Source organism: Ziziphus jujuba, chromosome 9, assembly GCF_031755915.1.
Source record: "Ziziphus jujuba cultivar Dongzao chromosome 9, ASM3175591v1".
Lineage (NCBI taxonomy): Eukaryota > Viridiplantae > Streptophyta > Magnoliopsida > Rosales > Rhamnaceae > Ziziphus > Ziziphus jujuba.
Genome location: NC_083387.1, coordinates 8,942,070 through 8,964,071, shown reverse-complemented (window position 1 = coordinate 8,964,071; position 22,002 = coordinate 8,942,070). Strand labels below are relative to the sequence as shown.

Below are 22,002 nucleotides of genomic sequence, written 5' to 3'. Positions count from 1 at the left end.
CTATTACTCTTGTCAAGTGAAGAATGTCTTTTTATTAAGCAAATATGGAGATTTATAAAGCGGAGAATTTAAAAAGAGGGGATATTAGCAGCCAAGCATCTTAAACTTTATCGAGGTTGACACATTGTACCCTAAATTTTTTTTTTTCTGACAATCTACACTCTAAACTTTCTTTTTGCTTGCACCATTGGTTCGTTTGTTAAAAATACATAGTGGAATGATTATGTGTCACGCACGTGCTCATCAAGCATTGTTAGATTAGGTAATTTTGTTATTCTCAATTTAGAAATTAGGGCTCCATTGAATGATTTTGATAAATTTTAACCCAATTTAGAAACATAAGAGGGAAAGTGAAATTTTAAGAGACGGGGAGCAAATGTGAGAAAAGGGACAGTAGGGTTTGAGAAAATTGATGAAGAATTTTTTTATCGTAGCTTTGGGATTGTTTTTGTTTCTGAGAGTGGTGGTTTGGAAGAAGAAGAAAAACAAAAAGAGGGATTTTTGGTTTGAAAGAGCACGTGGAGAGTGAAAAAAATGAGGAATGGAAGAAAACAGATATGGATGTGGAAGGATGAAGATGATAGAGAAGAAGAAGGATAAGAAGAAGAAGGAAAAGGGATTTACGAAATGACGTTTTAGCTTTAGAATGTCTGTTGATGACGGTAGTGTATGTATTGGTATTGGAAACCAATTTTTGTTTTTTCATCTTGTTCAACAATATTTCTTCATCTTGTTCTTTTTGCAATATCTACTTTTCTCTCTCTAATTGATATTTCAGAAAAGCAAAACTCCATTTTAGCAATGGAGGAGCTTCTTTCTATAACATTTTTCCAAAGAATTTCAGATTTACCTATTTTTTTACCTTGTGTTTTTATTAACAATCAAACAATAAAAAGCTTTTGAGAGGAATCTATTTTTTTTTTCTACATTTTTTTCCCCTTAGTTTTTTTCCTCCATATCTTTTAGTTTCCATCAGAGCTTAAAAGTTGTAAACTTATGCGATTTAACATTGTTTGACAAGCACATAAGTGATACATACTCATTTCATTATACATTTTTAATAAAAAAATACAGTACAAGTAAAACAAAAATTGAGAGTGCAAAATATAAAAGAAAAAAAAATAGAATATAAATTTTAAAATGCTTGATATTGTTAATATTTTATAAAAAATAATAATAATAATTATTATTATTATAATTTTCTAGATTATCGAGGACATCACAGCCATTTGATTTAATAAGTTGCCAGGAGTTTACATCATTGATGACAATAATGGCTCCAAAGTTGATTTTATGGAGCAATTATCATGAGTTTATTTTTCATATATATTTTAATTTAGATAATGAAATTATGACTTTAGTTTACCCTCCATTTTAGCTGCTTCGGTTTAATTTTTTTTTCTTTCATATGTTTATGACAGACGAAGTAAACTGAGTAAAAAGATTAAAAAAAAACATTTTTCTCCAATTACGGGATTCAAAATCAACTGAAAATAACGACAAATAACAGAGGTTTTGAGTTTTATATATATCCTTTAGTCTATACTATAAGCGAGAAGGGCTCCCAGGTTTTGGTCATGTTTTACTGTTCAAAATGGTTCCAAAACGACTACTTTTTGTGCGTTTTGGCTTTTCTTTTCCTTGTTTTTTTACTATTCAACAGTTGCCATACTGGTGAGATCCACATTTTATGCTTTTTTTTTTATTTTGCCATACGGGTGTCAGGGGTTGTGGTATGACATGCATTATGGTTATGATGACTTACAGTATGGTAAGGATAGAGTTGGTGTACTTTATACAAAATTCTTGACTTCATTATTGTACTTCAGAAAAGACTTTGCCTTACCATGTAAGTAAAGATTTTGATTTATAATATTTTAAAGCCTATTTCCTTGGTTTTCAGATGCCATTGCCTTTTTTTCTTTTCTATTTTTTTTTTTTGTTTTCAGCTTTTCTCTCCCCCTACTCTCTTTATCAGTGACGATAAAGAACATGAGGATTGTGTTATTCACTACAAAATTGGTAACTTTAATTTTTTCCATTCCTTTGTCTTATTACTTAATTTCCTCGTGCATTTCAATTCTTTTGTGAGTTCATGAATTTCATTGTGCATGGATCTTTGCATTTTTCATTGCTTTTGTGTGCACATGCATATGATTTATATTTCAGTTCTTCACCCAATATCACATATTGATATATGAAAAACCAACATGTATTTATGCTAACAAAAGGACTAGCTTGTCTGCGTAGATTATCTCAAACATCCATTTTTTGAGAGCTCTAACAACTGCCAGAGCATCCGTGTTCCTCATAGTCAATGACTATGTCATCTATAATTTGGTTTATTTGATTCATAGTGATTTCATTTTATGTTTTTGTAAAATATAATATAGCAAAATGGTTAGAGAAGTAAAGCTAATCAAGGATATTCAAGCTCAACAAAGAGGTTGGACAGTAAAAGTGGTGATTATTGAGAAACCAATGCCACGAGTTTCTAAATCAAGTCCAAACAAATATCAAAGGTTAATCTTAGCTGATGAAGAAGTAAGTTTGTTTTGATAATATATTTATTTTGTATAATTTGTTTCATATATAACTCAATTTTAAGTCTATTGTTTTTCTTATACAGGGTAATAAGATCCAGGCCACAATATATGGTGGAGACATCCACATCTTCCGAGACACACTCATAATTGGGAAAAATTATTATATTTCTAATGCTTGGGTTAAAGAAATTGGTGCACAATATCAGATTGTTCAAAATAATTTGCAATGGACTATAAATGGTCGAACCATTGTGGAAGAAGTGACTGGAGATTCAGAGATAATTGTGCCTGCTGTTTACAGCTTTGTCCCGTTCTCATGACTACACACTTATATTGACTCTCTATCCCACATCGGTATGTTTGTCTATATAGTCAATTTGTTCAGCTATATTTTTATAACTTTTCATTTGTGAATCTTTCTTTTTTTTAGGATTCTGTTAAAGATATTGAAAAAATTGCCACATTATCCAGTAGTCATAAGCTTCTAATTCAAGTTAAAGCATCTAAACATGAATATCGTGATATTACAAGATGGAAATACACAATCCTTTCTGTTTGTGATACTATTTCAAAAGAAATCAACACATTAACACAAACAGATACTTCAAATGATGCTGAAGTTAGTCAAGTTTTAGAAATTGTTGAAGAGCAAAGTGGAAAATCGTTAGGCATAACTGAATTGAGAGGTATGAACATGTTTGATACATTATATCCTAAGTGAAATTACATGAGCTTTTATTTAATGTTCTAATGCATATATATTACAACTTTCAAAATCAGATATATCTGGAAGTGCTGACAATGCTAAGATAGAGCAAATGAGCAATGAAGATAAAGTCCTAGCTGATTTGGTTTCAAAGGCTACTGCAAGAAACAATGCAACAAAGAAACTAAAGCTGATGATTTCCAAAAGTGCAGATGAGGCAGATCCAATAGCGTTGAATCTTGAAAGTTCTCATTTACAATTTGGTGAAGGGAGTAGGAAGCAGTTTGCCGAGCTTAAAGACAATGCTTAATTTGTTATCATGGGAACCATCTTTTTGTTAATGTGGACATGATAGATTACTATCAGTTCATAAGTAGATTATTATCAGACTTTTGTGAATTTATAGCATATTTAGACTATACTATGACAGTTACACTAATATTATTATTTTGTACATTGCAAGATGTAATAGAAATTGATTTAGGTATAACCTAATACATGATGCCCCATGTCGAAATTCGAATTCTAAAATCCTGAACATGTCCCAATTTTAAAAAAGAAAAAATGGAATTTCCCCCAAATGGATGGAAATCCCTTGTTGGGCACTTAAAAGTGGTTTTTTTTTTTTGAAAATCGGGCTGACAGATCCCCTTCGGGAACCTGCCACTGCATTCCCCTTCAAATTCCCTTTCTTTTGATATATTATGGGCCCCGATCTGACGGTCGGATCAAAAGTTATGCCCTTTCAAAGTTTTCCGATCGTTTTACGCATTCTTTTCTCGCCCGCCCCATTCCTTGTGTTCCTCGTTTCTGCCATTCCATCACTTTGGCTTGTGTCTCTTCAAGAGACGATCGAATCGAGTGGTCACAAGCCAAAAACGGCCAGACACAACTTAGCTCGGCCACACATAACTTAGCTTGGCCAGACATCAGTTAGCTCGGCCAGACACAACTTAGCTCGGCCAGACATCAGTTAGCTCGGCCAGACACAACTTAGCTCGGATAGAGACAACTTAGCTCGGCCAGACATCAGTTAGCTCGGCCAGACACAACTTAGCTAGGCCAGACACAACTTAGCTCGGCTAGACATCAGTTAGCTCGGCTAGACATCAGTTAGCTCGGCCAGACATCAGTTAGCTCGGCCAGACACAACTTAGCTCGGTCAGACATCAGTTAGCTCGGCCAGACACAACTTAGTTCGGACAGACATCAGTTAGCTTGGCCGAACACAAGTTAACTCAGACAGACATCAGTTAGCTCGGATAGGCCATAAGTTAGCTCGGACATCAGGCAGACATAAGTTAGCTTGGTTGAAGAAATAATTCCGCCTAAATGTCAAAGTCAACTCGTTACCTAATTTGCGATTGATTTTCTTTCTTTTTGGGTTTTTATTTATTTATTTTCTGGACAAATAACTTTAAGAAGGTTTTTATTTTATTGTAAATTAATTAATTCCTAATTTAATATAAAGGAATTAATTAATCAAACTTAGATTAGGAAAGGAAGTATAGTTGCAGCCAACTAGGATTCTTTATGTGTGTGGCCGATTTTACCTAGGGTTTTTAGGGTTTATTTTGTTTCTTTCAAAACCTATTTAAAGGCTTAGTTATCAATAAGAACTAACTTTGATTTGATTGAGAAAATACTTGTGAGATTAATTATGTCTTTGTTCTTTGAGAACACCTAAAACACCATTAGAGAATTGGTTGTTTTAGTTTGACTTATCAATAGGTTTTCCATCCCCTATTGTGGCGTCTACATTATACCAAGGTTTCTAACCACAGGTTGGTTAGGGGTTGAGGTCAATTTCATTAGAACTTGAACTTAATTAAGATCCGGGCTAATATAATACAGGTTTAGGAGCAGGTCGTCCTAGGTTCGTATCAGTTGGAAGTGTTCTTACTTTAAAATTATATGATGCGATTTGGATATTAAATTTATGAAAAACTTGGGATAAAATGATTAATTTCTTTATGTTTGTTAATAATTTAAGATTAAATCCTTCTAAACAAACTAAAAATGTTAATTAAAAAAACTAATTTAACAAATTTTTAATTCAAATTTTTTCATATTACTTAAAAGCTATTAAACATTCAAATTTTAATCTAAACCACATGCATCGCACGTGGCCATACCTAATGTATATATATATATATATATAAGCTATTAAACATTCAAATTTTAATAAACCACCACGTGCATCGGCACGTGCCCATACCTAATATATATATATATATATATATGAAGGCAACTATTTGATCAGTCTACTGACGACGGTACCTCTCAATATATTTATTTTATAATTTTGGCTCAAAATAAAGTTTTTGCTAATGGGTAATACTCGGTTAGTGTTAAAGTTATAATCTTTAAAAGAGGAACACGGGGGTTTGGAAAAAAGCAAAGAAAAACACCGCTGAATTGGGTTTTTCTTGGTTTTTGTCCCTATCTTTCTTCTCTGTTTTTTCTGGCTCTGTAACTGCAAGCCTCCCGTGTGTTTCTGCTGGGAGACCCGAAAAAAGCATTTCTTCTTTTTGAGTCCCTGCAATGCTTTCCCAGCGGTGTATCTCTAAGGCGACACCTACGCCTCTCTCCTTTCAAAACCCTTCATTACCCACTTCCAAGAATCCCATTTTCAGTTTCTCAAAGCTCTCAACTTTTCACTCTCTGTCGCTTTCTCGTCCACAACCCACTTTCCTTATGGCCTCCTCTTCCCATTTCTCCAATGGCGTTGAAGCTCTTCCTTTAGATTCGGAGCTTGACCGCTTTGCCCAGGTCGCCAACAAGGTCGCTGATGCCTCTGGACAAGTGATTAGGAAATATTTCCGGAACAAGTTTGAGATTCTGGATAAAGCTGATTTGAGTAAGTTTTGTTTTTGTACAAACTACATACTGTTTGATTGCTAAAGAAATACACTGACGTATCAATATCAACATCTCCTTTTTAACCAAATTGCTAGAAATCTGTGCCTTTTAACCTTTTTTTTTTCCTGCAATATTAAATTTTTTTTGAGTGGGTTGGAAAAGATGAAATTTTGGGTTTAACCCTCACCTTGGATTGAATGATTGGTCTTCCGGTTCGATGTTGAGACAATGCAGGCAGAGTGAGATGCTATCTGGGTTTTGAGTTCTATGTGGTTATTTTTCCAGAACTGTTTAGAAAATCATATCTATTAAGCAGAGAAGTTTCAGCGCTTTGGAGCTTGTTTTTGCTTTCTTGTATGACTGGATGGGATTTGTATGAGAAAGACTGAATACGTTTATGAAATGATACTTAACAGAGCTTATTTTTGCTTTTTATTTTTTATTTTTAATTTCTTAATGACTGGATTGGATTTGTATGAAAAACACTTGCTGAGTTTATGAAATGGTACTTAATAGAGTTTACTTTTACTTTCTTGTATAACTGGACTGGATTTGTATGCGAAACACTTGCTGAATTTATGCAATGATACTTATTGGAGCCCTTTTTTGCTTTCTTGTATGATTGGACTGAATTTTTATTAGAAATACTTTCTGAGCTTATGAAATGGTATTAAATGGAGCGTTTTTTGGCTTTCTTATATGACTGGACTGGATTTGTGTGAAAAGTGCTTGCTGAGTTTATGAAATGGTATTTAATGGAGCTTATTTTTGCTTTCTCGTATGACTGGAATGAGTGTGTCTGAGAAACACTTGCTGAGTTTATGAAATGGTAGTTAATGGAGGCTTATTTTTGCTTTCTTCTATGACTGGACTGCATGTGTAATTATGTATGAGAAACGCTTGCTGAGTTTCTGAAATGGTACTTAGTGGCATGTGTGACATCTAGAATGCCATTTTCTTAAATTAACCAGACCGAAAAGGTGGTTGCTTCATACCAACTTTCATCTTACATGGTTAAGGACTTAGTTGATTGATTAGATGTTTGTTGTGCTCTTGCTGCAGGTCCTGTCACTATTGCAGATCAAACTGCAGAAGAATCTATGGTATCTATTATATCAGAAAATTTTCCATCTCATGCTATGTAAGTTTTGCCCATGAGAATTGAGAGTGGTTAACTGGTAGAAGGGAATCAATTCTTTTTCTTAGCTCTGAAATATTGCAGGGCTTTTTAATTGCAGTTACGGTGAAGAGAATGGATGGAGGTGCAAAGAGAAGTTTTCAGACTATGTATGGGTTTTAGACCCAATAGATGGAACAAAGAGTTTTATAACTGGTATGTATATTATCCTCTCAAATTGCCATTTAATGCCTGAGCATTGCAAAAGTTTCACTCTGGTGGCAATAAATTTATTTGTTTCAGGAAAACCTGTGTTTGGTACCCTTATTGCTCTACTACAGAGGGGTAAACCAGTAAGAATCACCTATTACCTGTTAGTTGCATTAAATATGACGAACAGTTGCTTTTTTATAGTGATTATGAGACTGTTATATATCTCTAGTGGAAGTTTGATTATTTTAACATTATGGTAACAAGAAGTTAGTTTCATATTAGATTTGTGTCTTGTCCATGCCATTTTACAAATCTAATTGATAACGTATTTTTATAAGATGAACGTAGGAAATATAGCTTAGATAATCTGGACAAAGGCATAAAATTTGCTTCGACTTGGATGGATGCAAGTTGATTGTAAATTCTTCAACAAAATATGCTAAATCTCTCTCTCTCTCTCTCTCTCACAGATTCTTGGCATCATTGATCAGCCAGTTTTAAAAGAAAGGTGGATTGGAATAAGTGGAAGGAAAACTACACTGAATGGGCAAGAAGTGTCCACACGCAAGTGTGCCAATCTGTCACAAGCTTATCTGTGTGTTTTCGTTTTCTCCACCTTCTCACTTATGTTTCCCAACAGGGCTGGAAATTAATCTTGTGATCTCATTTCTTTGTATACTCACTTTTTAATTTTATTTATTTATTTTTCCCTTTCCTCATTAGGTATACTACAAGTCCGCATCTATTCAATAAAAGGGCAGAAGAAGCATTTACGCGTGTTAGAAAGAAGGTCTGTGTGCATATGCTCTTTGAATGAATTGGTTATGTGGTTTTAAAGGTGACATATAGAAATACTCTTGATATTATCTGTTATACTGTTACTTCTTCTTCTTTCTTGATTTTTCTTCTTTTCTTCTTATTTTATTTTATTTATTTTTTTAATGTGAGATATTAAGGTTGCTTATCAATTTGAGTACCTAAGAACTAGAATACAAACATGCAAACAGAAGTTTTATTCATTTCTTTATTTATTCCTTCAAATGGTCACTTCATGCGGTTTTGTGGGATACTATTGATATTGAGTTTTGAGGCTTAATTCTGACTGTAGTTGATACTTCAGACTAAACTCTGTTTTTTCCTATGTCAATAGCTGAATAATAGTTTTCTTCGTTGGGTTTCTGATTGAAAAATTGTTTCTTTGTTTTTCTCTGTTCTTCTTTCTTGTTCCTATGGTGTGTAGGTCAAAGTGCCATTATATGGCTGTGACTGCTATGCTTATGCACTCTTGGCTTCTGGATTTGTGGATCTTGTTGTTGAGTCCGGTCTCAAGGTAAGTAGAGCTAGTTTTTCTTGCATTGTTCATATGACTTGTATGCATATATATCACCAAGGTGAATGTACTAATACCATAACATAATCCCATATTATAAATTTTCTCTTTTAGTTCAGCATTTCATACCAGTCATTCATGTGTGGTTTTCCTTAATCCTATTTGTGTTTTATCCATCTAAGTTTTTAGCTAATTGGCTTATTCTATGCCACGCATTCAATACTAGTTAGGTCACAAATGCAACAAAAACTTTTAAAACTTGTAGTTTCATTCATCAAGTTTGTGAAAAATGTGATTGGCTTCATTCTTTGATCACCTTGGGAGTTAAAAAGTGCTGGACTTCTTGCAAAAGTTCTATGAATTGCACAGTCCAGCCAAAATTAACCGAACTAATGATAAATCAACTACAACATTTTGTTTTTTTTCCAGCCATACGACTTCCTTTCACTGATACCAGTGATAGAAGGTGCTGGGGGTGTCATAACTGATTGGAATGGACATCAATTATGTTGGGAGGCTTCTCCAAGTTCTGTAGCAACAAGTATGCATTGTTTTCTGTCACATTCTATCCGTTCTTATTTCTCTTAAGCTATATCTCATCATCATCTGCCTGATTATATTGATGAACTGAGTTTTCAACTTTTTCGAAAGTTTAGTTATGCAGAGTGCTTACTTGCATTAAATTGGTCAATCACGTTTTTATTCAATTCCCAGGTTTTAATGTAGTGGCAGCTGGCGATAGACAGATTCACCAGCAAGCCTTAGAGTCATTGCAATGGCAATGAGATTGGTCTTATGGTGGAACAAGGTTATTCATTCCCTTTTTATATGCCAACATCAAATACTATGTCAGAATGGTAGGTAGTTTGATTTATGTTAAGTGAAATGCAAGTACGGTCAAGAGGAGCCGTATCTATTTGTCTTTCTATAGACATTGCTAGTTGATCTTTATCAGTAATAAATTTTTTTGCCGGGGATATAGATCTCCTCATAAATCGGGTTTTGGTGGTATTTCTCTGCTATATTGCAGTTGCCTTAAATGTTACATGCAATGACACCTAGTACAACCAAAATTTTCTAATTACAGAAACTCAAAACTGTCTTTCTAAGCTATCCGATATTAAATTTTATTGAGTTTGCTTCTAGTAACATAAGAAACAGTGAGCTGCATGAATACAAGGATCCAGATTGCAGTTGCTGTCAGCAGGATTTCATTTCAATTCAATGCTTGATAAAGTTAGGGCATTTAAGACAAGCAAGCGAAATTTACTTCAATTCAATACTTGATAAAATTGGGACGTTAAGAATAGATACCGGATCAATAGCCATAAGGTGAAAAGGGATAGTAGAGATTACGCTAAAATTAGGTAAGCTTTTGTTTTCTTATAATTTCATCCATAATCATATTCTTTATTTGCTTCCTACAGAGACGAGAAATAAGAAAAATTAAGCACTTCTTTGATACAGCTGCGGTTGAACCATAAATATTAACCAGAAAAGCAACTGATAGACCAGAATGCGGTGGCACATTTCTGGTTGGAACTGATATGTGCTACCGCCAATCATGTCTCCCACAACAAAACAACAAATAGCGCTCGCTTTCAGTCCCAAAATCCATCTCTCGGGCAGGTTCAAATTCATTTTTAATCCTTGCCAAAATCTGCATTGTAATGAGCACTGGATTCGAGCTTCTTTGCTTCATTCAATTTCCGCACAGCCTGAAACATTAATCAAATGAAATAAATTAACAAACAAAAATACAAGTAGATTATAGTTAAACCACCTGGATGCACAAAAACTTCAATGCAATGCCGACAAACATAAAACCATGCAAATTTGAGGATATGATAGAAAGAGCACCCATCTTAAGCCACATCAACAGATATCTGACTCATCTGAAATAGATATAAACATGGGAAAATATTTTATATATATGTATATCTATATATGTATATATATATGTCTCATCTAAAATAGAGATAAACATGGGACAATATTTTGTACGCTCAAATAAAGAGAATTGCTTTGATCTTTGAAGGAAGCAGCTTCATCCCATGCCCTAATGGTTCAAATTCATCCCATACCCTAATGGTTCAAATAAGTCTACAAACGAGTACTGCATATGACACTACCTTCATGAAGTCCTCATGTATGACATAATCCCTTTCAGCACGAATAGCAGACATTCCAGCTTCAGTGCAAACATTCCGAAGATCAGCACCATTAAATCCCTGCAGAAAGATACAACATATTAAATTTTCCAGGTATAAAAAATAAAATAAATGCATCAAACACAGACAAGAATTTTGTGCTCACCTCAGCAAGCTTCACGACCGCTTCATGGTCAATTTCTCCATGTTTGGCAATGCCAGCAGCATGGATTTTTAGAATTTCCATTCTTGATTGTTCATTTGGTAATGGAATCTCTATTTTCCGGTCTAGTCTTCCTGGACGAAGAAGTGCAGGGTCCAGAACATCAGGTCTGTTGGTTGCCATGATCATTTTAACCTAGACAACCCACTTTGAGATTAATTACCTTTCAACAATAAAATACGCCTATATAGATTTTGCAGGCTCCAATGTGGAGCATGCCTAAGAAACCTAAAGTACATATTTAGTTTCATCACATATCAGCGTAACAAGCGTGGTTGAAAAGAAAAGGGAAACGAATTACCTTCCCAAGCTGATCAAATCCATCTAATTGATTAAGCAACTCCATAAGTGTTCTTTGAATTTCACGGTCAGCACTGGTCCCTTCACTGAATCGGCGGCCACCAATAGCATCAATCTCATCCATAAAAATGATACAAGGCTATACAAGTAGAGTTAGAAGAAGAATGTATGTTTCTGGACAAAAAATTCCAACTGAAAAGGCTCAAAAAAGTCAAGCTCTTACTTGGTGATCACGGGCATAATTAAACATCTCCCTTATCAATCTCGCACTTTCACCAATATACTTATCAATGATGGCACTGGACACAACCTGTGATCCAAGAATATATGCATCACCAACATATATATTGTACACCAGCATTGAAGTATTAATCCCATTAATGAGACAAAAGGGTAGCAATAAACTATAAATTCCAATAGATATTATTATCGACGTCCGACCAACCTTCAAAAAATTTGCATCTATGTTGCTAGCAATTGCTCTTGCCAGTAATGTTTTCCCAGTTCCAGGAGGTCCATAGAGGAGAACACCCTTTGAACAAAGAGAAGTTATAATTATTCAAAATTCTCTTCCTAAATATAGGTTGTTAATAAAAACATAATTGCATTGCTAAAAAAGTTGTTTGTTGCACCAGAATCACTGAGAACATAACATAAAACGTTACCTTGGGAGGTTTAATCCCCACTCTAAGAAAGAGCTCAGGATTCATAAGAGGCAGCTCTATAGATTCCCTTAACTCTCGAATCTGATCCGACAACCCTCCCACAGCAGAGTAGCTAACATTACCAGGATCTTCATGAAGCATATTATACACAACTGGGTCAACCTGTGAAACGAAAATAACACTCCCCAAGTCGATAATATATCTATATATATGTGTATATACACGAAGAATGTTCTTTTGCAAATTAACACAAACAAAAACACTATAACTACAACAACAGCGATTAAAATCAAGAAGTAACATAGACTTTACTTCACGGGGAAGAACTCGCATGATAGTTAGAGTAGTCATATCGTGGGTAACACGAGTCCCTGCAGTGACTTTCTCTTTATCCACTTGACTGCGGCAGCCAACCACATACCTTGGTCCATTGCTCGCTTTCACTATTACTGAAATCGAAAATCCCAATCCAACCCAATACCCGTTTTAGCTCAGAGAGAATTGGGTAAGTTTGTAATTTTGCAGCAGAGTTAAAAAAAAAGAAAAAAGAAAAAAAGTTTGAAACTTACAGCGTTCATTATCAAGAGGCCTAAGAACTTCGCCTATTATCTGCCCAACACTCTGAAACGACTTGAGATCGTCTTCGGTCTTGGCAAATACCTTTTTCGTAGCACGCAAATTCTGTCTATCTGAATCAAATTTCCCCACCATTCGTTTATATATATATATATATATATAAATATATTTTTGCATCACCAATTTCAAATTCTATATAGTTTCTTATATATATATAAACAACTACTTAGATTATAGTCTCGGAAAAGTTTTATCATGTAGAATCAAACGCGAAAAGAATTAAGCAAAACAAACAAAATTGGAAAGCGAAATAGAAGAAGAAGTTTATTAGGAGGTTTTTGAATCAGACCTGCGTGTTTTCGGGATTCGAGCTCCTTAATCAGAAGCTGCTTTTTCCGGTAATCGGCGATCGCTTTGCGACGTCGTACTGCTTCTTCTGCTTCACTCGCCATCGTAGTATCGTTCCAACTTTTTATTATTTTTCTTTTTTTTTTTAAATAGTGCCAAAGGAGAAGGAGAAAACTGAGCAACAAAGCAAAGCACGTTAATGTATATATATCAACTGCTCAACAAGCCGTCTTCTTATTCTTATATTTCTTACTTGCAAAAGGGGAAAAGAAAAAATAAAACCAACTAAATCTTTTTTTTTTTTTTTTTGGTCTGGATAATTTTTTTATGTTCGGAAGATTAGAGATCATATATACTATTTATTTGGTGTATTTTACAAAATCCTCGGTCAAATTATTTAAAATTTGAAAATAATTCATTTAAATCAATAAAAAAACTAAAAAAAAAAATCAATTAACAACTAAAAATTATTTTAATTTGACCAAAAATTTCTTTTGGCATACCCATTATTTCATTTTTCAACTAATTTAATCCGAATTAATATTTTCTTCAAAATAATAATAAAACAATATTACTATCATTTAAATAAATTTATTTATTATGGGTATTTTTGCAATTATGTCTTTTTTATTTTTATTTTTTAGAGGCACCTATACGTCCTAAATTGAAATAGGGATAGAATTATCATTTTCATTAAAAAAATTATAAAATAAATTGTGCAAAAATTTTGCTTTTACTTGTTTTGTGTTAATATTTGGGTCAATTGATTTATGTTTACTTAAAATACAATTGTGTAATGCAGCTTAGCTATTTTCTATGTTCTAAAAAGACATTGTGTTTATCCCTTAAACAAACTTTGTATTCATGATTTCTATATGATAAGCTAGACTCCATTATCACCCTACTAAGTTGGAGTTGAAATTCAGGGAAAATTATTGGTGATACCGATGTAGACCAACTTAATAGAATTTGAAGGAATTATATGCCTTATTTAAAAGATCATAATTTTTCTTGTTTAAACAAGCTAAATCCAAAGAAAAAAAAGACTTCCTAAACCCAGGAGGGGTGGAGATATATATATTTTAAAAAGTAAAATCACAGAAAACAATAAAGTTCCAATTTTTTTATATCCTTCTTGCCATTAACACCATTTTCTCCATCAATGGCTTTTCTCCTCCTGGTCCTTCTCTTCACCTTCTTTGCCACCCCCACCACCATCTTCTCCGCCTAATTCATTCCCCAATACAACTTCCTCATCGACCTTACTACTTGCTTTCACTATCACTGCTTTTCTTGGCCCCCCACTGCTTGCTTTCACTATCACTGAAATCAAAAACCCAATCCAACCCAATAAGCATTTTAGCTCGGAGAGAATTGGGTAAGTTTGTAAATTTGCAGCAGAGCAAACAAAAAAAAAAAAAAAAATTACTCACGGCGTTCATTATTAAGAGGCCTACGAACTTTGCCGATGATTTGCCCAACGCTTTGAAGCGACTTGAGATCGTCTTCGTTTTTGGCCTTCTTGGCAAATTCCTCCTTCGAAGCACGCAAATTCTCTCTCGCTGAATCAAATTTCAACAACCCTTCGTTAATTTTTTATTTTATTTTTTCATCACCAATTTCAAATTCCATATAGTTCCTTTTATATATATATATATATATATATAGGTATAATCAACTATCTCAGATTAGAGTATCGGAAAGTGTTATTATATGTAGAATCGAAGGCGAAAAAGAATTAAGCCAAAAATAAAAAATAAAAAACAAAATCGGAAAGCGAAATTGAAGAAGAAAATTATTGGAAGGGCTTTGAATCTGACCAGCGAGTACTCGGGATTCGAGCTCCTTATGCTGGAGAAGGTTTTTCTGGTATTCGGCGATCGCTTTGCAACGTCGTACTGCGTCTTCTGCTGCTCCACTTGCCATCGAAGTTTCGTTACAAAGCAAAAACACACGTTGGTTTAATTGCCCACCAAGCCATCTTATTATATTTCTTTATTATAGGAAAAATGAAATAATTTTTTTTTCTTTTTTTCTTGTTTTGGACCCAATGCCATTGTAAAGAGGCCCACATGATAAAAATTCTTCCCAACCCAATCCAAAAGGCTTTTTTTTTTTTTTTTTTTTTTTTGGGTTTTATGCAATTATTCTTCAATCTGCCCCATTATACCTTTTAATTGAAGAATAACAACCACCATCAAAACGACACCACCAATAACACTCAGAATTCACAATTAATACTCCTTGATATTTATCCTAGTTTAATTTTTGTATGTAACTAAATTCTTTAACTCAGAAGAATGGGGCAAATTTCAATGGCAATTTTTTTTTATGATGGAACTTGGGTTACAAGCATTGAAGGTATATTTATACCAAAATCCAAAAATTCAAACTCATATATATTAAAAAGAATTTTATACCCGTGGAACCGCAAGATGAAATCTATAGTGCTTTCTCAATCTAGATTCTAAACAATATCAGCTGACTTTGAAGTATATATATTACGTATATTTGTTATAGGAATTTTATGTAGTGAAAAATGGCTTTGAAGTATACATATTACATATATTTGTTATGGGAATACTATTTGGTGAAAAATAATAAAGATGTACAATTTTTTATAGATAAATATATTATATATAGACCCTATAATAGATGTCAATTTTTTATTGATGTATCACCAAGGATAAATACATTTACATTTTCTTCTGATGGTGGAAGTAATTAATTATGTGAAAGTAATTAATAATGTGTACTTTACATAAAACCACAAGATAAATCTCCATTATAAGGTTCCATATTTTTGTAGTCACGAAGATTAAAGACCACCAAATGTGCATGGAAGCACATTTTCCTGGGATAGTGCAAGCAGTTGGTAAACTATAAAAAGCCACCATTTCATAAATAATAATAATAATATTTAAATGTTCAGTCTTAAAATATATTTTTATTTTCTCTCTTTGATGAAAAAAACATATGTTTTTTAACCACAAATTACACAAAGTTCCTTTTTATGTTAACTTTAATATTTTAAATTGAAAATATTTTCATTATTATAAAAAGAAAAATAAACTTTATTGACCACCAAATTCCAAAGTTTGATTTATAAAATTAAAAAAAAATAAAAAGAAGAATTGTATCCAGGAAAACTGAAACTACTAGAAGAATATAAATTGAAGTTGCTAGAAGAATATGTGCAATTTTAGAAAAACAGAACATTTATATGAAAGTTTGAAATAAAATGAGAAATTTGTTTGATTTGCCATTTCTTTTTACTTTTATTACAGAAGACTGAGTTGAGAGATACATACTATTTATATTAAATTTTTCATCATTTTTTCAACAAGATACCTAGATGATTTAAATTGAAATAGGAGTAAAATTATCATTTCCTTGTAAATTTTTAAAATAAATCGTGCAAAATTTTACTTTTAATTTCTTGATGTCAAAATTAATTTATAAATTTTTTTGTGGCAAAAAAACGTAAGTTGATTTTTTTTTTTTTTTGGGCTTCCAATTAATGTAATCCCATTTAATTAGTTTTTTTTCTGATTATTATTGGTAACTTTTTTTCTTTTTTAGTAATGGCATCAAGCTAATTTGAACCAGATTGTCATCCCAACTATTTCAGCCAGGTTCTCAATTTAATAGTTGATATAATATATTAGAATATAAACATATATCAAAATGACTTAGAGGATGTATTCAATTTAGAGTTTACTAGATTTAAAATGAGTAATAAATTTTAATGGAGTTGATGGATTATAATAGAATTCCATAGATTTCAAAAAAACGTTTATAAGAATCTTACAAAATCTTTGGGATTAAAATTGGATTTCATATTGATAATTTTTTTTCACAATTTCACTATTAAAATCCTTTCAAATCCATTAAAATCCATCATTTTTTAAAATATTTTAAAATCAATGACTATTTGCGTACTATTAGATTTCAAAAAAATTCTACAAAGTTATACTTGAATACATTTGGATTTTAATGGACTTTTATAAAATCCATAAAAATTTAAATTGAATATCATTGGATTTGTATAGATTCTTTTCAAATCTATATCAAATACCTTCAAACTTTTAAATACTTTTAAAATCTTTCAAACTCTAAATTGAATACATCCCTTTTAAATAAAATATGGAAAAAAATCATATATATTTCTTTATTTAGAAATAAACAAATTGACTTATTTTTTTAATAGAAAAAAGAAGTGGATAGATTATTAATCTAAATTATACAGCTTATTAGCTAGTTTCTAACAAATTCAACTCTTGACAAAGTGTGTCTTTATGATTTCTATATAAAAGCTTTATTATCATCCTACTAACTTGGAGTTAAAATTCATGGAAAACTATTGATAATTGTTAAATTATATAGGAAATAGACCAACCTAATATAGGATGTGAAGGAAAAAGAGAATGGCTTAGCTAAAAGTAACCTAAAAGAAGCTTTCAGCTTTGACCTCCAAGCTCCAAAGTCCTCAAAAGCTTAAATATAATTTGACTAAAATTTTCAAGATGGAGAGAAACAAAACAGAGAGAAGGATCAGCAATGGCCATTGGACCCATTCAAACCCAGTCCAACCGTTAAAAAGGCCATTAATTCCATGGATGTCCTTAAAAAAAGGCGCCAAAGCCAACTGAAATTTACACTACCAAAAATATTTCTCCATAAACGTTTTCCTTATTATGGGGATTGCAAGCCCATTTTTTGCTGTTTCACCCTTTTTTTTTCCCCACTTATAGTTGGGGAAACAAATGATAGACTATTAGAAAAATGTTTTTTTTTTTTTAAAAAAAAAAATCAAAAAACAAAAAAAAGACAAAAACAAAAACAAACAAAAAATAGAAACAAAGAAAAAAAGAAAAAAACAAACACAAATCACACATAAAAGGAAAGACTCTCTTTTAATATCCTTTTGCCTATAGTACTTCATTTTTTACCCTTGTTCAAAACCTCCTAAACCCAGGAGGGATGGAGATAGAAAAAAAGAGTCACAAAATACAACAAAAAGATTCCAATCTTTTTCTATCCTCCTTGCCATCAACACCAATGGCTTTCCTCCTGGTCCTTCTCTTCTCCTTCATTTCCAAACCCACCACCGTCTACTCCGCCGGATCGGCCTCATTCATCCCCCAAGACAACTTCCTCATCGACTGCGGTGCAACCAATGCAGCCAACTCCCCCGACGGAAGAGTTTTCAAAACAGAACCTCAATCCTCCCAATTCTTGCAAGCTGAGGACGATTTCAAGGTCTCCATTCCATCAGCTGATGTTCCCTCGCCCATCTACTTGACTGCAAGGATCTTCGTCAAAGACGCTACCTATTCATTCCACATGTCTCACCCCGGTTTCCATTGGGTCAGACTCCATTTCTTCCCAATTAACAACAATGTTTTTGATCTTCAAAAAGCCACATTCACCGTCACAACAAACAAATACGTCCTTCTCCACAGCTTCAATGTCAACAACACGAACCATGCCATTGTTAAGGAATATCTAGTCAACATCACAGATCCACAATTCTCCATCAAGTTCGCTCCCCAGAAGAACTCCGCTGCTTTTATCAATGCCATCGAGGTGGTTTCCGCTCCTGATAGCTTGATCACCGACACAGCCACCAATCTTTCTCCGGTCACCAACTTTCAGGGACTTCCTTCTTTCGCTTTTCAAACTGCTTATAGGGTTAACATGGGAGGACCATTGATCACCCCCTCGAATGATACTCTGGGACGTACTTGGGTCTCTGATGCAGAGTTTCTGAAGAATAAGAACCTCGCTAAGAGCGTTACCGTGGCGCCAAGCATTGTGAAGTATCCTGAGGGAGGTTCACCGTTGATTGCACCTCCAATGGTTTATGCTTCAGCATCAGAAATGGCTGATGCTAAGGTAGATCAACCAAAGTTCAATGTGACATGGAATTTTGATGTTGATACGGCTTTTGGATACATGATTCGGTTGCATTTCTGTGACATTGTGAGCAAAGCTTTGAATAATCTATACTTCAATGTCTATATTAACCAGAACATGGCCATTGCTGATTTGGATTTGTCTCACACAATGGGAGCTTTGGCTACCTCTTATTATAAGGATATAGTGGTGAATACCTCCATGATGAGCAATGGACTCTCTGTTCAGATCGGTCCTTCGAACATGGGTTCCGGCGACCTGAATGCCATTTTGAATGGTGTGGAGGTGTTGAAAATGAGCAATACCGTGGACAGTTTGGATGGCGAGTTCGGTGTCGATGGAAGGCAAGAAAATCCTGGTAGTCGCAGAGGAACGGTTGCAGCAGTGGGATTCGCAATGATGTTTGGAGCTTTTGTTGGTCTCGGAGCTATGGTGATCAAGTGGCATAAAAGGCCTCAAGATTGGCAGAAAAGGAACAGCTTCTCTTCATGGTTGCTTCCTGTCCATGCCGGCGATAACAGTTTCTTGGCGAGCAAGACATCGGTTGGATCGCATAAGAGCGGTCTCTACTCTTCAACTTTGGGACTAGGAAGGTATTTCTCTTTCGCTGAGCTACAAGAAGCCACCAAGAACTTCGATTCCAAGGCAGTGATTGGCGTTGGTGGATTCGGAAATGTGTATCTTGGTGAGATTGATGATGGGACTAAAGTTGCGGTGAAAAGAGGAAACCCACAATCTGAACAGGGGATTACAGAGTTCCAAACGGAGATTCAGATGTTATCCAAGCTCAGGCACAGACATTTGGTGTCCTTGATTGGTTACTGCGATGAGAATTCGGAGATGATCTTGGTCTACGAGTACATGTCGAATGGACCATTCAGAGACCATTTGTATGGAAAGAACTTAGCTTCATTGTCATGGAAGCAGAGATTGGAAATTTGTATCGGAGCAGCTCGTGGACTTCACTACCTTCACACAGGAACAGCACAGGGTATCATTCACAGAGACGTTAAGACAACAAACATACTTCTCGATGATAACTTCACCGCCAAGGTATCCGATTTCGGGCTTTCTAAGGATGCTCCAATGGGACAAGGACATGTTAGTACTGCTGTGAAAGGAAGCTTTGGGTATTTAGATCCTGAGTACTTCAGAAGACAACAATTGACAGACAAATCAGATGTTTACTCTTTCGGTGTTGTTCTTCTTGAAGCATTGTGTGCTAGGCCTGCTTTGAATCCTCAGCTTCCAAGAGAGCAAGTGAATTTAGCAGATTGGGCAATGCAATGGAAGAGGAAAGGTTTGTTGGACAAAATCATTGACCCACATCTTGTTGGGGCTATTAATCCTGAATCAATGAAGAAATTTGCTGAGGCTGCTGAGAAGTGTTTGGCTGAACATGGAGTTGATAGGCCTACCATGGGTGATGTGCTTTGGAATTTGGAATATGCTTTGCAACTTCAGGAAGCTTTCTCTCAAGGTAAAGCAGCAGAGGAGGAAAGCAAACCTTCTGCTAATGCTGTTGCTGCTGCCCCGGTGACACCTCCAGTTGATGCTGCTACCAGTAACCGTCTGGCTACTCAGCCGGCGGCAGTGAATAATGTTCAAGGTGAAGTTGAAGATGTGAATCAACATTCAGGAACCGCCATGTTCGCCGAATTGGCTAATCTGAATGGTAGGTAAAAAAAAAAAAAAAAAAAAAAAAAAGGCTGAAGAAAAACTTTTTGGCTAACCAAGCAGAAAGATGGTATAGATAATAATTTCAAGAAAAAGAAACATGTAAAAGCATCTCTCAGATGGAGGTTTCCAAAATTCAGTTTCTATCCTTTTGGTGGCTTTTTATTTGGTTCTTCATTGATGGGGACAAAACTTTTTAACTAGTTAGTCAATTTCCAAGCTCCACTGGCTGGCTTCATTTCTCTCCCTCTTTCAAATTTTTATGTACAATAACAGTATATTACATACCATTTGTTTATATCGAGATATCTCTCGTTCTTTTGTGTGGTGGATTTTTTTATTTCTTTTATTTTTATTTTTAATTTTTTCTTATGGTTTTATGGACACAACATAAAGTCTGTATATGTTGGACATAATATGATTAATGTACTGGTGTCAAGGAGTACAATCGTGAAAAGTACTATTAATCCTATTTCATTTATGATGTTTGTAATTAATCTTGATGTTACAAGAGAAGTAATGCAACATAGTTAGCCAAAATTTTACTAGCAATTTTAGAAGAAAATAACAATAATAATAATTTATAGCTTCTGATTGCAAGTGTAATCGGTATCTAAACCTGTAAATTGAGAAATATCAAATGTGATAATTATGGCACTTGAAAAAAGAAGTATAAATAATCTAATACATATCATTAAACTTCCCATATTCAAAACCTTTTATTCAATTTATAGGGAGTAATATATACTTCAATTACATAATTTTAGTTGCGATATTTGATGTTGGGACAAAGTTCTCACTTAGAAATTTAGCATTGTCAAATGGTGCAAAAAATTTATTAACAATGGTTGAGTTTGAGCAAAATTTGGATTTGAAAATTGAAACTGATTAAACTGTTTGGATCATTCATTAATTCTCTGTTTTGTCCTAGTAATTCAACATACGTGACGCAACCGAGCTAGAAAACTGTTTCATTAGTTCAAAATGGTATCTAATTGGATCTTAACCATGGTTTATGATTCAAGAATAAGGACTGTAAATCATCAAGAACCACTTGTTACAAGTGTATTGTTTGGCAAAATCAGGGTATGAACAATAAGAGAAAATGGATCTTCCTTCTAATTTTCTGTTCACAGCAAACTCAGAAGAAAACTATTTAGAATTCTTGAGATTTCATGGGGTTTGATTTGTAATTGCGCTACTCACAGACATAATGTAATACTAATAGAATCCAAATTTGTTAAAGCCAAATGTAATCTTATTTGGAAGAAATTAATAGGTTTTTTTCTAATCACAAGGTAGTCAAACTTCAGGTCTATCAGGTTGTTTTCACTTGTCATGTTGTGTAAAAAGTTAGAGCTATCTGGTTA

General features: G+C 33.9%; 3 protein-coding genes and 1 long non-coding RNA gene across 5 annotated transcripts; 3 read left to right on the top strand and 1 right to left on the bottom strand.

The window, feature by feature from the left end:
- The first annotated feature begins 1,530 nt into the window (after nucleotides 1-1,530).
- LOC132799514 (uncharacterized) lies at nucleotides 1,531-3,742 on the top strand. The gene is made up of 4 exons (XR_009634232.1): nucleotides 1,531-1,849; nucleotides 1,950-2,022; nucleotides 2,394-2,544; nucleotides 2,630-3,742. It is a non-coding gene; the product is annotated as an uncharacterized LOC132799514 (long non-coding RNA).
- Nucleotides 3,743-5,572: 1,830 nt separating this feature from the next.
- LOC107426610 (bifunctional phosphatase IMPL2, chloroplastic) lies at nucleotides 5,573-9,769 on the top strand. Its single transcript, XM_016036836.4, has 9 exons — nucleotides 5,573-6,112; nucleotides 7,177-7,255; nucleotides 7,353-7,447; nucleotides 7,535-7,584; nucleotides 7,915-8,039; nucleotides 8,168-8,234; nucleotides 8,685-8,774; nucleotides 9,204-9,315; nucleotides 9,489-9,769. Exons 1-9 carry the CDS (start codon nucleotides 5,797-5,799, stop codon nucleotides 9,557-9,559), a joined length of 1,005 nt encoding a protein of 334 aa, XP_015892322.2. The 5' UTR covers nucleotides 5,573-5,796; the 3' UTR covers nucleotides 9,560-9,769.
- Nucleotides 9,770-10,137: 368 nt separating this feature from the next.
- On the bottom strand, nucleotides 10,138-15,024 carry LOC107426613 (26S proteasome regulatory subunit 10B homolog A). Of its 2 annotated transcripts, XM_060811466.1 has the most exons (12): nucleotides 14,857-15,022; nucleotides 14,470-14,598; nucleotides 13,038-14,359; nucleotides 12,682-12,801; nucleotides 12,425-12,561; nucleotides 12,113-12,274; nucleotides 11,893-11,979; nucleotides 11,671-11,757; nucleotides 11,449-11,586; nucleotides 11,091-11,282; nucleotides 10,907-11,005; nucleotides 10,138-10,492 (listed from the first exon to the last, which is right to left on the bottom strand). In XM_060811466.1, the coding sequence occupies exons 3-12, from the start codon at nucleotides 13,138-13,140 to the stop codon at nucleotides 10,418-10,420; spliced, it is 1,200 nt and encodes a 399-aa protein (XP_060667449.1). In that variant the 5' UTR covers nucleotides 13,141-14,359; nucleotides 14,470-14,598; nucleotides 14,857-15,022; the 3' UTR covers nucleotides 10,138-10,417. The 2 variants fall into 2 exon arrangements, with proteins under 2 accessions (XP_060667449.1, XP_048337326.2); XM_048481369.2 differs by lacking the exons at nucleotides 13,038-14,359; nucleotides 14,470-14,598 and having other exon boundaries at nucleotides 14,857-15,024.
- Nucleotides 15,025-17,809: 2,785 nt separating this feature from the next.
- On the top strand, nucleotides 17,810-20,964 carry LOC107426637 (probable receptor-like protein kinase At4g39110). Its single transcript, XM_016036870.4, has one exon. The coding sequence runs from the start codon at nucleotides 18,020-18,022 to the stop codon at nucleotides 20,636-20,638; it is 2,619 nt and encodes an 872-aa protein (XP_015892356.2). The 5' UTR covers nucleotides 17,810-18,019; the 3' UTR covers nucleotides 20,639-20,964.
- Nucleotides 20,965-22,002: the final 1,038 nt, after the last annotated feature.